The 14,103-nt window shown below is 33.7% G+C and overlaps 1 protein-coding gene across 1 annotated transcript; it reads left to right on the forward strand.

Moving 5' to 3' along the window:
- Positions 1-10,581: 10,581 nt before the first annotated feature.
- LOC113716274 (ethylene-responsive transcription factor ESR1-like) lies at positions 10,582-11,766 on the forward strand. The gene has a single exon (XM_027240561.2). The coding sequence runs from the start codon at positions 10,582-10,584 to the stop codon at positions 11,764-11,766; it is 1,185 nt and encodes a 394-aa protein (XP_027096362.1).
- Positions 11,767-14,103: the final 2,337 nt, after the last annotated feature.

The raw sequence follows: 14,103 nt of genomic DNA on the forward strand, positions 1-14,103 counted from the left end.
ATTCCAGGCAGAAGAAGTAAATTTATACGAGTGAGGGCATGCAATTTTTTTTTTCAGTTTTTCTTTTCCTTTCTTCGAGTGTAAAAGCTAGCCACTCAATCTAGTACCAGTTAAAGATACATGGAGTAAACCATTCTAGCTACAAGTACGTCGGCGTCCTAAAGTTAAACCAAAACCTTCTAGTAAAAGTCTCTCCAACAAATCTTTCCTTTTTTCTTTTCTTCTGAATGTGTCTATTCTATAAAAGAGATACTTTTTGAGGAGCAAGGGCATGCAAAAGATATAGCTGAATTGCTTAACGCACGTGAGCACTTGTTCTTCCATCACATGTGTTTTAACTGGCGCCTGGTAAATGGGTATGAGAGACAGAAATGAGTAGTATCAAGGTTGATAATACACTCGTATTGATTATTTGGTAGATTACTGTGACAATGAAACGACAATTGTTAGGTCTTGCCTAATTTCATTTCTCGCGTATACTTAGTTTGGATCTCAATTAATTAGCTTTTTAATAGATTGAAACCTATTCCACCCCAAATTAAAGAAGTATGATGGGATCCCCACCCAAAATTAAAGAAGTGTGGATATATGATTCCGATTTCGAAATCTAAACCAAGCACTTGTATAAAAGTCAACAGAAAAAAGGGATATACACATCGCAAATATCATCATCTTTTATCTTTGTTTGTTAATGTAGTTCTTCTTCATCGATCAACATCATGGTAGTCTCTTATTACACCAACAAGGCCAAGCTGGGCACAGCAGTCAGAACAAAGCCTCACATCCCAAATAAGGATATGTACAGTGAAGTCCCCAAATCGAGCAGTTTAGATGCGTGGTAAAGCAATAGCAAAGAAGCAGGTTGTTTTGCACGCCATGCTTCATGCAGCGCTCTGTCATTGGCCGATTGACCGACTTTGGCGGAGTTTTTTTTTTTTTGTTTATTCTTCTTCTTCATAGTTGAACGAATTTACGCAGTCTAAAATGTGCCGCTGAAGTCAACCATCGCACGGGCATGCAGCCGCAATCTTGTAGGTATTCGTTGTCCTAAGGCTGCAGCTACTATGAGCTAAAAAAGTGGGTTCGAAGTTTTAAGAGCCTCAAAATTTGATCATCACAAGCCCACGTGGCGCATGATTTGTGGTGGATTGTTCAGGACTAACATCCTCCTGTCTACGGATCCTTATGAAAGCAACGTGTCCCGACTTTATACGAGCCAACCCCCGACAATGGTATCAACAAAATCTTACTTGAGAAACCCTAGATGAGACGAGAGCACCGAAGATGTAAAGAAATCTTTTGCAAGGGTTTTCTTTTGGGATTGTGATTATAACATGATCTTATAGGTTAAACCCATTTTTTCTTAGCCTGGCCGATTGTTTACATGCTGGCGTTTTCTTGGGAAACCCAATCATACTGTGATGATGCGTCCCATTTGTTTCGTGCAAAGGTGATAAAACTACTACTGCTATACTATGATTTAATTCCCTGTGGACAAGCCAACACATAAATCCTTTGTATACTTATTTTGCACGTGTAGGTGAGGATTTCAACTGCTATTGAGGAAAATTGGAGGCCCATTGTACTCCGTAAATGATAAACTTACAACTAAATACAATATAACTTTCTGTTTTCAGATCTGATTTGATGGCGTTTCCTTGTCAGTTTCCTCCAATTCATTGGAATTTGTACGGACTACTTCATTTATATGGAGTACTATTAGTTTCTTTTAACTTTGGGATTTCAAATGTCAAAAAAGATGGAAGATGAAAAGTCTTTCGCTGTGAGTAAGTTAAGAAATTTTTGGTACAAAGAAATTATAGAAAAACAGAAAATATGTGCATGCATGTTTGATGGAGCCATGGAGGTGTACAAATAAGGAAGAATAAAACCCTGGATGGTCTCCTTTGGTTGTTTTTGTTATTTACCTCCATTTGAATCTCGAGAAGGAATATCCGGATTACAACGAACGGTGCAGCGATCTTTTATTACTGTGATGGCTAAAGGAGGTGACAAAACTGCGGAGATGGTACAATAATCAGTTATAAGCATGCATGATAGTAAGTAGCGAACACTAGTAGTAGTAACTCAAATAGGCTTGGCGTGCCATGCATTAAGTTTAGGGTTTTTTAGCAGCCAGCCTGGGGTTTTTAATTGGCCATTTTTCTTTGGTTCTCCTGCCTGCAGATATGTGTGTGTGTGTGTGTGAGCCGAGGCCATAGTGTGCAGCCTTTTTTTAGGCTGAGTTTCACCGGAATTTAGAGTGTCTGTATAGATACAGTTAATTTTAGGGGACAGTATGATCAGGAGAGCCTGACACCACCACCATGACTTGCAGATTTGCAGTGGCTATCCCTATTCTCAATGCTCAATACTCAATACTCATCTCTTAGAATCCGCAATACACGGTATTTAACGCGTATCCCATGCAATAACAGTTCAATACGTATGCCATGTTGAAATGATCCTTTCTTTTTCTATGTTTTGATCTTTCGTCATGTTCAAGTGTTTGTGACTCACAAACTTTGTTGCTATTTTCGTTTATGGGCAGATTCATTTTTGCAGCAGGAAATTTCAGGAGGCAAGATATGCTTTATTACTGTGTGACCTTTTGACTTAGTAATGAACTCTCTTTATTCTTTGTTGTGTCTCATATGTATACTTCTTCAATGCATCTGCAATTCTGTTCACCACAAATATGGTCCAATGTTGACGGGCATTGGTGTCCTTTCCGGCAAGAAAGTGCTACTTTTAATTACTCTGACCTTCAATATTCCCCTATCTGCTATCTAACCGGAAAAGGTTTGGTACACCTCTTAAATTCTCAAAAATTAACTGTGAATTCAAGTAGGCATGTCCTTTTATTCTTTCCACCAATTTGCCACGTTACTTATCAAGCATGTTTGACAACAAATTCGTAATTAAAAGCCCGTTTGGATTACTATTTTCTAAAATTGCTGTAGATAAATATGCTGTAACGATCTAGTGCATGTGAAGTAAAAAGATAATTGAAAAAATGTATTTTTGAAAAATATTAAAAAAAAATTAGAGAAAAATGGCAATCCAAACGCCTAAATTTACATGAAATGTGAATGTAATTACTTTTCAAAACCAAAATCACATGAGTTGTCCAACAAACAAATACTAACAATTAAATTGTTAAAATTCTCTTAACAAAATGTTTATAATGACTTGTTCAAATTTTAAAAATTCTCAAAGGCAACTAAAGGGATGGCAACTTTTTCTACAATAAGGGTCTATTTGGATAGCTTATTGTTTGTAAAAATTTATTTCATTGTTTCATAAACACAGTTTTCAATCACCTATTTATCTTTTTAATTATTTTTTATCTTATATACACCACATTAAAAAAGAGTGCTATAATATTTTTTAAAAAATTATCCCGATTAATCTCCTATCCAAGGACTCCTTATATATTTACCAAAATAATACTTTGTGTGTTTAGATAGAAGATTACTTGGAATAAATTTTTTTTAAAAAAAAATACTACAGCATTTTTTTGTATATATGATGTATATAAGACAAAAATATTATTTGAAAAATAAAAAGATAATTTAAAAATATAATTATGATGTAATCAACTTTTTTATAACTAAAAAACCATCCAAACATGTGTTGGGATAGTTGATTATTTGCAATAATTTTTTAAAAAAAATATTAGAATATTTTTTTATGTAATGTATGTAAGATAAAAAAATAATTAAAAAATATATTGACGACACAAATAAATAATTTTTTGTAAATAATCTACTGTCCAAACAAACAATTTTCAAGAAAAGCATATAGAGTTAAAACCTAAATGCTACGAGTAAGTTCCGTAGCATAAGGTCCTACTAATCTATCAACTACATGTATATCGTGAGCAACCTAGAATAATAAATTTAGCTCTCAATTTGAAAAGATTGGCAAATACCCAAGGCCACTTTGGTCCTTAGCCCTCGCCATTTCTGTCCAATTAGTCGGTCATGTGCTTTTTTCCTCTTGGCCTTGCACGTCTTCTCAACCCTGTTGCCGTGAAGTTCTTTCTCCAAAATGACATGCTTGGCTGTTGCATCTATGACTACCCTACGTGCAGGGGAGGGGGTGTGTGTGTGAGACTGTGTGTGCATTCTACTAAGCTATCGTAGTAGAGGTAGCATTCAGCATCATAAATTCCTCCTTTAACATTACTGATGAAAAGATGGTATCCAGAGAGGGCACAGAGACAGCTGTCTCGAAAAATTATTTGTTTGTATCGTAAACATAATCTTTAATATGTTAATTTTTATCTCATATATACATCATATCATATAAAATGTTATCGTAATTATTTTAAATAATCTCCTGTCCAAACACGCTGGAAGAGCCACTTTTGTTGATTCATTCATGTCCAAAATTTGGATTGATCTGATTTTCAAAAATTTAATGATTCAACTTGTATCACGTTAATTGATTGATGAGACGGTGTGGTACAATCTATATCATTAGATTTTTTAAAATTAGTTTACAGACTTTCATTCATAATCTAATGTGCCAGGCTCACAAGCTTGTGTTGTGAAAGATAAAACTGATAATAATAATAATGTGGATGAGAGAGGACGAGAGAGAGTGAGAGAGAGACATCCATTGGCTAACGGAGAGTGGGTTAGTGTCTTCAAAAAATTATTAAAAAAAAAAAAAAAAAAAAAAATCTAAGGCCGACAGCCATACCCGCAGTCGTCAAATCCAAAGATTTTCTGATTAGGATTTAGAAGTCTTAACATGACCAAATAGTTCATCCGTGGAACTTCCCTTTCTCTCCCAGGTTCCGTTGTACAGGCAAGAACACAACATACTACTGTACTTAGCCAAGCTCAAGAAGCAAAAGTTATGACAAGTAAGGTTTCGTTTGAATTCATGTTTTAAAAAGCTTTTTTTTTTTAAAAAAGAAATGTATCGTAATAATTTTATATATATATATATATATAAGATAAAAAGTTAATTTAAAAATATGTTTATAAAAAATGTAAAAAATTTTCTGTTATAAATCACAATAATATTCGCATTCTTATATTAACCTCTCATATTTTTTTTGATGACGTATCATGTATCGAGCGAATTAATTTGCGAGAAACTTAAATACGAGTGCAAGTATCACTTAGCAAAATTATGCCATGGGTCAATTAATATTGAATTTTAAAAGAAACTTACTTGACAGTGGAAAGATCATGGCTATAACGAAGGAATCATCCTTTAAAGTTCTTTTTCTCGAGATTACATTCTTGAACCTTATTTGGCGTTTCGTGGCTTTGAAATAGTCACTTGCAGATAAATTTTAGGTCATTGGTTACTCTTATTCACCATATTATTGGCTAAGATGATCAAAAATTGTAAGCACTGCCTAAGTATGACTTCTTTGGTTTAATTGGATCATTCTTCTTTACCGTTTCTTATAACTTGTTTGAATTATTGTTTTTTTATCAAAAACTTATATTTTTTTATTATTTTTTTCTCACGTACATTAAATCGCTACGGTAATTCCTTATTACTGCGACCGAGCAAAACGGTGAGTGAACCATTTTGCTCAGGGATTGAACTGTGCAGATAGTTTCTCCTTCTCCCGCCCAAACTTCCTGTGTTTTTTATCTTAGGAAAGGAAAAGGGAGGCTACATCCTCTGACACCCTGACAGAAGAAGGCTGAGACGATCTCCTGTTGTCGTTAAAATCTACTACTGGCCCCCTTCCTCCTCCTTTATTTCTATCTGATTTGGCGTCTCCACCTTTTCCAACCGTCAATTTACCTTTTTTCCCCCATCCCTCTTTCCAAAGCTTGTCGAAGTACTACTCCTATTATTTTCAATCACCTTTTTTTTTTTTTTGTTTCTCACCATCAGGTCACTCCACAGTCCACCCCACCAATCTGCACACATAACCTATTTGTGAATTTTGCAAAGCTATTTCCCTTTCCTTTTTGCACCGTTACTAAACCTGTGATTTGAGAAGCGCAACAGCTGACTCCAATCTCGAAGTTGGTTTAGTTCATCGCCTAACTTATTGTAGAATTTATTGTTGCCATGTGGTAAAGATTAATTATTTAGACAATTATTTGCTACATAATCAGGACGCGGCAGGGTGTATCCCAGCAATTAGCGGCTTTGCCATCACCGTTTTAATTGCATCTACTACCGAGAGATCAGCCCATTACTTGGCAATTAAATACTATCAAATTTTTAAACCGGTCCCCTTATGCCCTCGTCTATATACCTAGAAAAATATCTCTACTATCATGCAAATGTACACATTTAAATTTGTTACATCTTTTGCATTTAAACACTTGTAAATTAGCTTAACTTTTGAAAAATTATATAACACTCGAATCATCTCCTGACGAGTGACTCCGAAACACACGTTAACCAAACATTAGTAATAGTAAATGTCTAATACTTAGATTTTAAATTATTTGACATATTTTTATTGTAGCACTTTTTTTGATATGATGTATGTGAGATAAAAAAGTGTTTAAAAAATTTTATATGTAAATAAGGTGTAAATAAAGTGAAATAATCTTCGATCCAAACACCTAGCTATCCTGTATCTAAATCTTGTAACCGTGCTCCATGTATTCTTTTGGTGAAAACAGGGACCATTTTAATTAAGTCCAATTATTTGTAGACCTTACGAAATTGGAGTAGATATTAGTGATTTCATTCATTAGGCAATTAAATTTATGGTAGCAAGTATATCTGATGCCCAATGCGTAATTGTATGGTACAGCAGTACAGTTCAAGCGGTGACATGTGAGAGCTTTTCTCGTTAACAACTTTCAATTGCGAATTTGAACTCAGCATGCGACCACCCTTTTTATGGCCTTCTTCGATTTTTTTAAGGGATAATATCAAAAACCTCCCCTGAGATTTCTCCTAATATTAGTTGCCACCCCTAAAGTTTTAAAAAGATCACCTACCTCTCCTAATAAATGCCAAAAGATTATGTTAACCCTCACTTGACACATAATTTACATATCAAATAAGTGGAGCTCAAACAAAAAATAATTAAAAGTAACTTTCTTCTCTTTCCCTTTTTTTCAACATTCTCTCTTACTCATTTTTTAGATGACTATGCAATTTTTTATTTCTAAATATAATAAATTGAATTTTATTTTATATTTTGATTTTTATGATTGTGATAGAGTGGGGTATGATTTATTTGCTTATTTTGGATTGATTTTTATAATAACCTGTATAAATAAAATGTTTGAACACGGATTGAGAAGAAGTTGGAAAAAATATAAAGTTCATAAAAAATCAATTTTGAGGACATACAATTAAATTAGTCAAGTGTGTTTCCTTGCAAATATCTTTTTTATTTTTCAAATATATATATTTTTATGGATTATAACATTATGATGTGGTAGTATTACTAGAAATTGATTTCTAGATAATAGTTTTATTGAAATAAATAAAGTGATTTAGGAGTATTTTTATTTAGCAAGTTGAAGGGTAGTTTTTTAAAAAATTTGTTGCACAAATAACAAAAGTAAACGAGGTAATTGATATTTTAAAAATCTTAAAGGTGCCAGGTGATATTAAGAAAAACCTCAAAGGAGGTTTCTGATATTATCCCTTTTTTAAAATAGACACAAAGGGTAGCTTAAAAATAAAACTTGTTACCAGTTATTTCTGTTTCAAAATCCAAGAGTTATCTTGGTTATAAGCATTATTTGATCCATTTTCGGGTGAATCATGATTAGAGACATACTTAAGGTAGAGTTATGTCATTAGAAGTCAATAATATTCACTAAAATTAAAAAAGAAAAACCTAATGTTCACTAAAATCAAGTAGTAAAAAACCACGGAAATGATATAACTTACAACCATGGATGTCTTGATCCAAAAGAGGACAAGAATGGGCTATAAATTTTATGTATAAATGAACTACTTAAATGGTCTATCTATTTTGACCCAAAAAAAAATGGTCTATCTATTTCTGGCATAGCATTCCAAACACTTGCAAATTTCAAATCTAGTTACAGCTTAATTAATTTATTTCAAATAGTGCATGCTTCTAGCGGAACTTACCATTTGATTGCAGTTTATTATTATTATTTTTTGTCAGCAACGATACATTTGTATAATCTACTCCATCATAATCTAGGAGGAGACGGAGCCTAAGGAGGCTGTGATAGGGGGCTCGTGGGTATACATACTCAATTAGACCAAGGGAGTGCTATGGCACAACCCTTATACATTTGATTGCAGTTTATTAACTACTATTTAATGGAAGAAAAGCAGAAAAAGAGATGGAAAAAGCAAAATATGATCGACAGTTCGCTACGCCTATTTCATCTGTTGAAGCACAATTTATGCTTTTCTATCATTTAGTTTGTATAGTTAGATCGCGTGTTGGAAATTTAGCATTCTGCATTACTACACAAGTTCAATGCATACATTACATACTTTTAATGCATAATTTGATTATTACCTAGTTAAAATTTGGTGTTTTTCTACTGAATATGTAAACCGACTACAGCACGAAAAGCATGCATAAGATAGTAACCAGCAAAAAAATGACTAATTGAAAGTTTTCAAATATGCATCAAGGAGGATCATAAACATCCCAATTCGAACTTTGATTCGAATAGTATCACATACATTTAGTGTGTTTGGATACCCCAATTATCCCAAATAATATTTCGCTTGCATCATAAATACATTTTCCAACATACCTTTTTATATTCCCAACCACCTTTTTATCTCACATACATCACATCACAAAAAGTGCTACAGTAATTATTCCAAATAATATTTCAAATAATACACTATATATAAAATTCACTCAATCATTAGTTGTATCATTTGTGACATTGTATATTCGCGAAAGTGTTTAAAATTTAGCGTTAAAAATACTTAAAACATATGGATAAAAGGATAGTATCGTTATAAACTCGAGAATTTCAATGAGTATAATCATAGATTCCGGAATTTCAGGGATTAAAAGTGGTTTGTAAATTTTAAATTCACAAGTTCTATAACATTCTTATTTTCCTTCAAGTACTATTATTAATTGCCAGATGATATATAACTCACGAAAGTTCTTTTTTATTATATAAAATGGGGGGGGGGGGTGTTAAATCCACACACCCTTCATACGAAATCCACGCTTAATGCATTTGTTAAACATTGATACCCTTAGCTTTTAAACATTTAAATCAAAACTTTTATAGTAATATATTTTATCTTTTCTTGTTCATTTTGTTAAACTTGTTTTTGACACTCACAAATAACCAAAAGGTGAGTATTAGTATGAAGTCAATAAGAAAGCATTTTCTACCTTGAAAAATTACATTTGATTTTATGAAATTGAAATACGTAGATACTGTTGCTTACATCATTATTAGTAATTGAATTTTTTTTATTGTTAAATTAAATTTTAAATTAATATTCTTACAGACTAGTAAAATATTTGAAGATATTCTCTATAACAATGCAAACATTAGTTTTTCCTCTCTTTTGCTGTGTAAGCATCTGTTTCTTAAAGCTATAAAAAGCATCAAATAAATTTATAATTTTAAGGCTATTTTTATCTAATAAATGCATTGGGTGTGGATTTGTTATAGATAAGTGTTGCTTTAACCCCTTCATATGAGAGATTGCACAACAGTGGACATCTAGGAACACGTCAACTCTCAAGAAACTAATTAGCCAAGTGATTGGCGCGCATTCAAGCTTGACTTAGTAATTCTTTAAGCTATTGAACTAATTATCAAAAATCTTGAGTGTTTTTTGATACTCTATTTTTTAAATATTATTTTATTTATATCATAAACATAATTTTTATTTCACCTTCTTTATTTTGCATACATCACATCATAAAAAAATTATAATGTAATTCTAAATAAATTTTTCAAATAATCTCCTATTCAAATACACCTAAATTTTTTCTTTTTGAATATTTTCATAACAAAAGAGTAAATAAGAATACACGACCCGTCTTTTACAAATAAAAAAGAAACAGTTGCTACAATCTCTTAATTAAATCCTAAGCTAATAGTCCCCCGGCCCAGCTGCCAAATGAAAATGTTTCATTAGTAAACAAAAAGTAGGATGACAAAAAAAAAAAGGACCAAGTTGTTATCATGATTAATAATAGCTCAATTTGTTGGATAGCTCAAACAAGAAGTAGGATCGGATAGCTAAATTTTATCAAATAATATTTTATTTATATTATAAATATATTTTTAATTATTTCTTTTATTTCATATATATATCACATCATAAAAAAAATATTACACTAATTATTTTAAATAATACCCTACCAAAGCACAGGATATTAAATAACTGCAGCTACGACTATAAATATATCCTCAACCAGGATTTCGGGCAGCACATTCTGCGTAGCACTTCCCTCCTAGTACAATCACAGTAAAGAGCCAATACATAGTTATAACTTATAATCTGTTCGTCATCCCACCACAGTTATCACCACCTATTGGTTTTGGTACTTGATTTTCATAAGCTTTCTAGGTTTCTGAATCCTCATACATTCTGGTGTGTTGTTTTTTTCATTGTTACCTTTTTTCTTCCCGTACCAATCGAATCAAAATGGAAGAAGCAATGAGGAGACTCGGTTGTCTCACCCAAGCACCCGAATCTGACCCTCTCCTTAACACCTCCGCCATTTCCAAGAGATGCACCACCTCAACAGCCAAGAGGTCTCAGAAAGACGGTGCTAGTAATAGTGGCACCATGAGATACCGCGGAGTCCGCCGCCGTCCGTGGGGCCGCTATGCGGCTGAAATAAGAGATCCTCAGTCCAAAGAAAGGCGTTGGCTTGGTACATTTGACACGGCAGAGGAAGCTGCTTGTGCTTATGACTGTGCAGCCCGAGCGATGCGCGGTGTCAAAGCTAGAACCAACTTTGTCTACCCTACTTCTCCTTCACATGATACTCTCATCCCTCCTTTTCACTACTCAAAATCATCATCCCAACCAGCCTTTCAATCTTCTCGCTCCAGCCCACATCTTGCTGATCACTTCTCTGGATCAGCAAATCAAAGAAATACCACTAGTAATTCTGTTAACATGCTGTTCTTTCGTGACCTTTTCAACTCTTCATCTACAAACTCATCAATACTTACTTCTTCAAGCACTTTGCCTTTGTATGAGCAAGGACCCTTTGCCAACCTCAACTTCTCCAACTCCCTCATGGGCAATCAATCTTGTAATAACAACCTTACTGCTCCAAAAACCATTGATTCCCTTTCTACTACTATTAGCCTGCAACAAAAGTTTGACGAATACCAACAAACAGTTTGTTCAGGAGTTCCAACTTCCAGCACAAGTAATAACCAAGTTGAGTGCATGGATTTTTTCCCCTCAGAGCCGTCAGATTCAGGACTGCTGCAAGAAATCATCCAAGGGTTTTTACCGAAAGAGAAAAAGATAGTAAAGTCTGAACCCGAGTTGGCTTTGGTGGATTCTTTTGCTGCTTCGTCTTCTTCTGCAGTTACTACTGATGTTTCCATGAATCTTTCATTGGAAGGTGGCGGGTTGAAGAAGAGGATAGGAGATGCTGCTTATTTGGATTGCCACGTTCCACTTCCACAGCTGTTGGACAATTTCAGTGCTGTTGTCCCGCCACAGCCTATTCCATTTTACAGTGAGATTTATCATCCGGCTGAGAATGTTCAAGGGTCACAAGAATGCATGTTGGGATTGGGAGAAGGATTTCATCAGTACCCGGACCTCCTTGGTGCCTTTGCTGCTGCCAAGATGCAGAATGCTTGAATTTAACTTCTGAAGTTGGTAACTTAGTAATATTTCATTAGATTACTCGTTTTCAGAAAGTCGTAAGCAGGAGTTGGAAAGGTCTAAGGAAATGTTTCCGAATTATCAATTGACTTTCATTTGGCCCATTTCTCTATCCCTTCTGATCCTGACATAAACTATGGACAATACTAGCTTTGTTGCAAAAATTCTCAAGCGAATTCTCTTGCCTTTTTCTTGCTCTACCAGAGGTCTTTTTGTCAGAATTTGATTCATGTCCATACTTGTCACCTTGATGCTTCAAGCCAAAATGAGAAGCTTTTTGTAATGGCATTCGAAGTACTACAGAAGTTTGGCAATGTTAGGACCCTTCGAAGAGTTGACCTTCGAGTTTGGTGCAGTTATTGAAAGTATTTGTCCAGCCTTCTTGGGCTATTATTTAATTTTCCCATCTTTTCTAGTACTATGACTACTAGCTGTTGTACCAAAAAGCAGTTGCCCTTTTAATTCTATGTTAGATTTTGTAGGGAATTGGAATTTCGCAGACGGGATATGCTTCTTTCTTAAGCACGCTAGGTACTCAGTAGTCAGTACTGAATTCTACTCCAGTTGATTATATGATCCTTATGAGCGTTTTAGGGTTTGGTATTATATATAAGAAAAGGTTTCAAACTTGTTTGTTGACGCTTCCTTTTTTTTTTTTCCTCTTCAAATATTCCTTTGCAAAAACTACGAAAAAGATGGCCAATCTCATCACTTGAAAAAAGCTTGCTGATGCTATGTATTTGTTTATCTTTCATAATTTAGAGAACCTGTATTGGTCTGGTTCATGAAGGACTGGCCTTGTAGCCATCTGGATGGTGAACAAAAGCCGAATAATCAACTAGAATGGAAAGAATTTAAAATGATAATAAAATGAAGACAAAGTAGTAGAACAAAAATATATATATATAGTACTCTCTTAGTCCCACTTTGATAGTTCTATTTTTTTTCGTCTGTCTACATTTCAATTGAAGAATGTAACTGTATTTTAATTTTTTTAAAATATTTTTATTTAATATAAATTATTATTATTATAAATTTATTTTATTTAATGAGAGTTAAATTTTTTTTATAATCAATTCAAGTTTTCATAAAATTATATTTTAATTAATGTGAGAGTATTTTAAAAAAATAATTATTTAAATTGATTGTTTTAATAAAATTAATTATTTTTTTTAAATTGTGTGAAAAAAAAAAATCAGGACTATTAAATGGAACGAAGGGAGTTTATAACTACAGGTTAATGGAATTTTGCAGCGCGTAGGTGTACATCCGCGGATTGCCAAATGTTCATTGTAATTCATGGCTGGCCTATTACATTAATTACAGTATTAACCCAAGAGCAATTGTACTGCTAATTTCCATAAGGGAGGCATTACGAACGGATAATTGAATGCTTTATGATGACGATCCCAATTTCGAGGTTGCTAACTAGCGTCCACTCATCAATCTAGTTCTGGTGGAGAAAGCCAGAAAGCGTCATCCTTACCATCACTTGTTCTCGTTTCAAGAAAACAAAAGGATGGCATGCGGATTCACCGATTGCAATGTCATCATGTTGGTTGGACTTTAAGCATAGACTAAATGACTCTCTGTTTTTTCCCACGCAAGGGAAAAAAGATGCCGGGTGTTTAATTGTCTCTTATGAAATCGTTTGAATTATAGTTCGAGGCAATTTTTCTTACCCACACCAGCAAATTACGGATACTCCCAAAGTAGTAATATATTTGGTCATTTGTTGCGTTTTGTCATGCCGTAACTTCTATGAAATTTTAGAGAAGTTAAAAATTAATTGTATTATTTAATTAGAATGTTTATTATTGTCTGGAACAGGTGAAAAAAGAAAATAAGATTATTAAAGTGAGATCGAAGGAGTAATATATTTTGTCATTTGTGACGTTTTGTCATGCTATGAAATTTTATGCAAAGGTTTCTTAACCATGCGTAGGAACAAGGACAATTTTTAAGTGTTGAACTTGAATCGGAAAGTATAATTTAGCTTTTCCGAGTATCAAAACTCCAAAAATAAGTATCATGTGTGGGTTTGGGGGTTAGGATAATGCGCTGTCCGTAATCAATGAAGCCACTATATACGCGGCTGAATGCCATTTCCAAAATTTAATTACCCACTTGCATGAGATATTTTTTTTTTAGACACTCCACTTGCATGAGATTTAATGCTCGGGGTTCAATTAACTGGATCCACGCCAGTTCCGAATCCTACCGACTACAGGTTAATTATGTAACTGAGTAGGAGTTTGGACCATTGTGATTAAATTAAATACAGCCTGATGCAACGGTAGACGCAACTATGGA

The sequence above is a fragment of the Coffea arabica genome, chromosome 11c (assembly GCF_036785885.1).
Source record: "Coffea arabica cultivar ET-39 chromosome 11c, Coffea Arabica ET-39 HiFi, whole genome shotgun sequence".
NCBI classification, from domain to species: Eukaryota; Viridiplantae; Streptophyta; class Magnoliopsida; order Gentianales; family Rubiaceae; genus Coffea; species Coffea arabica.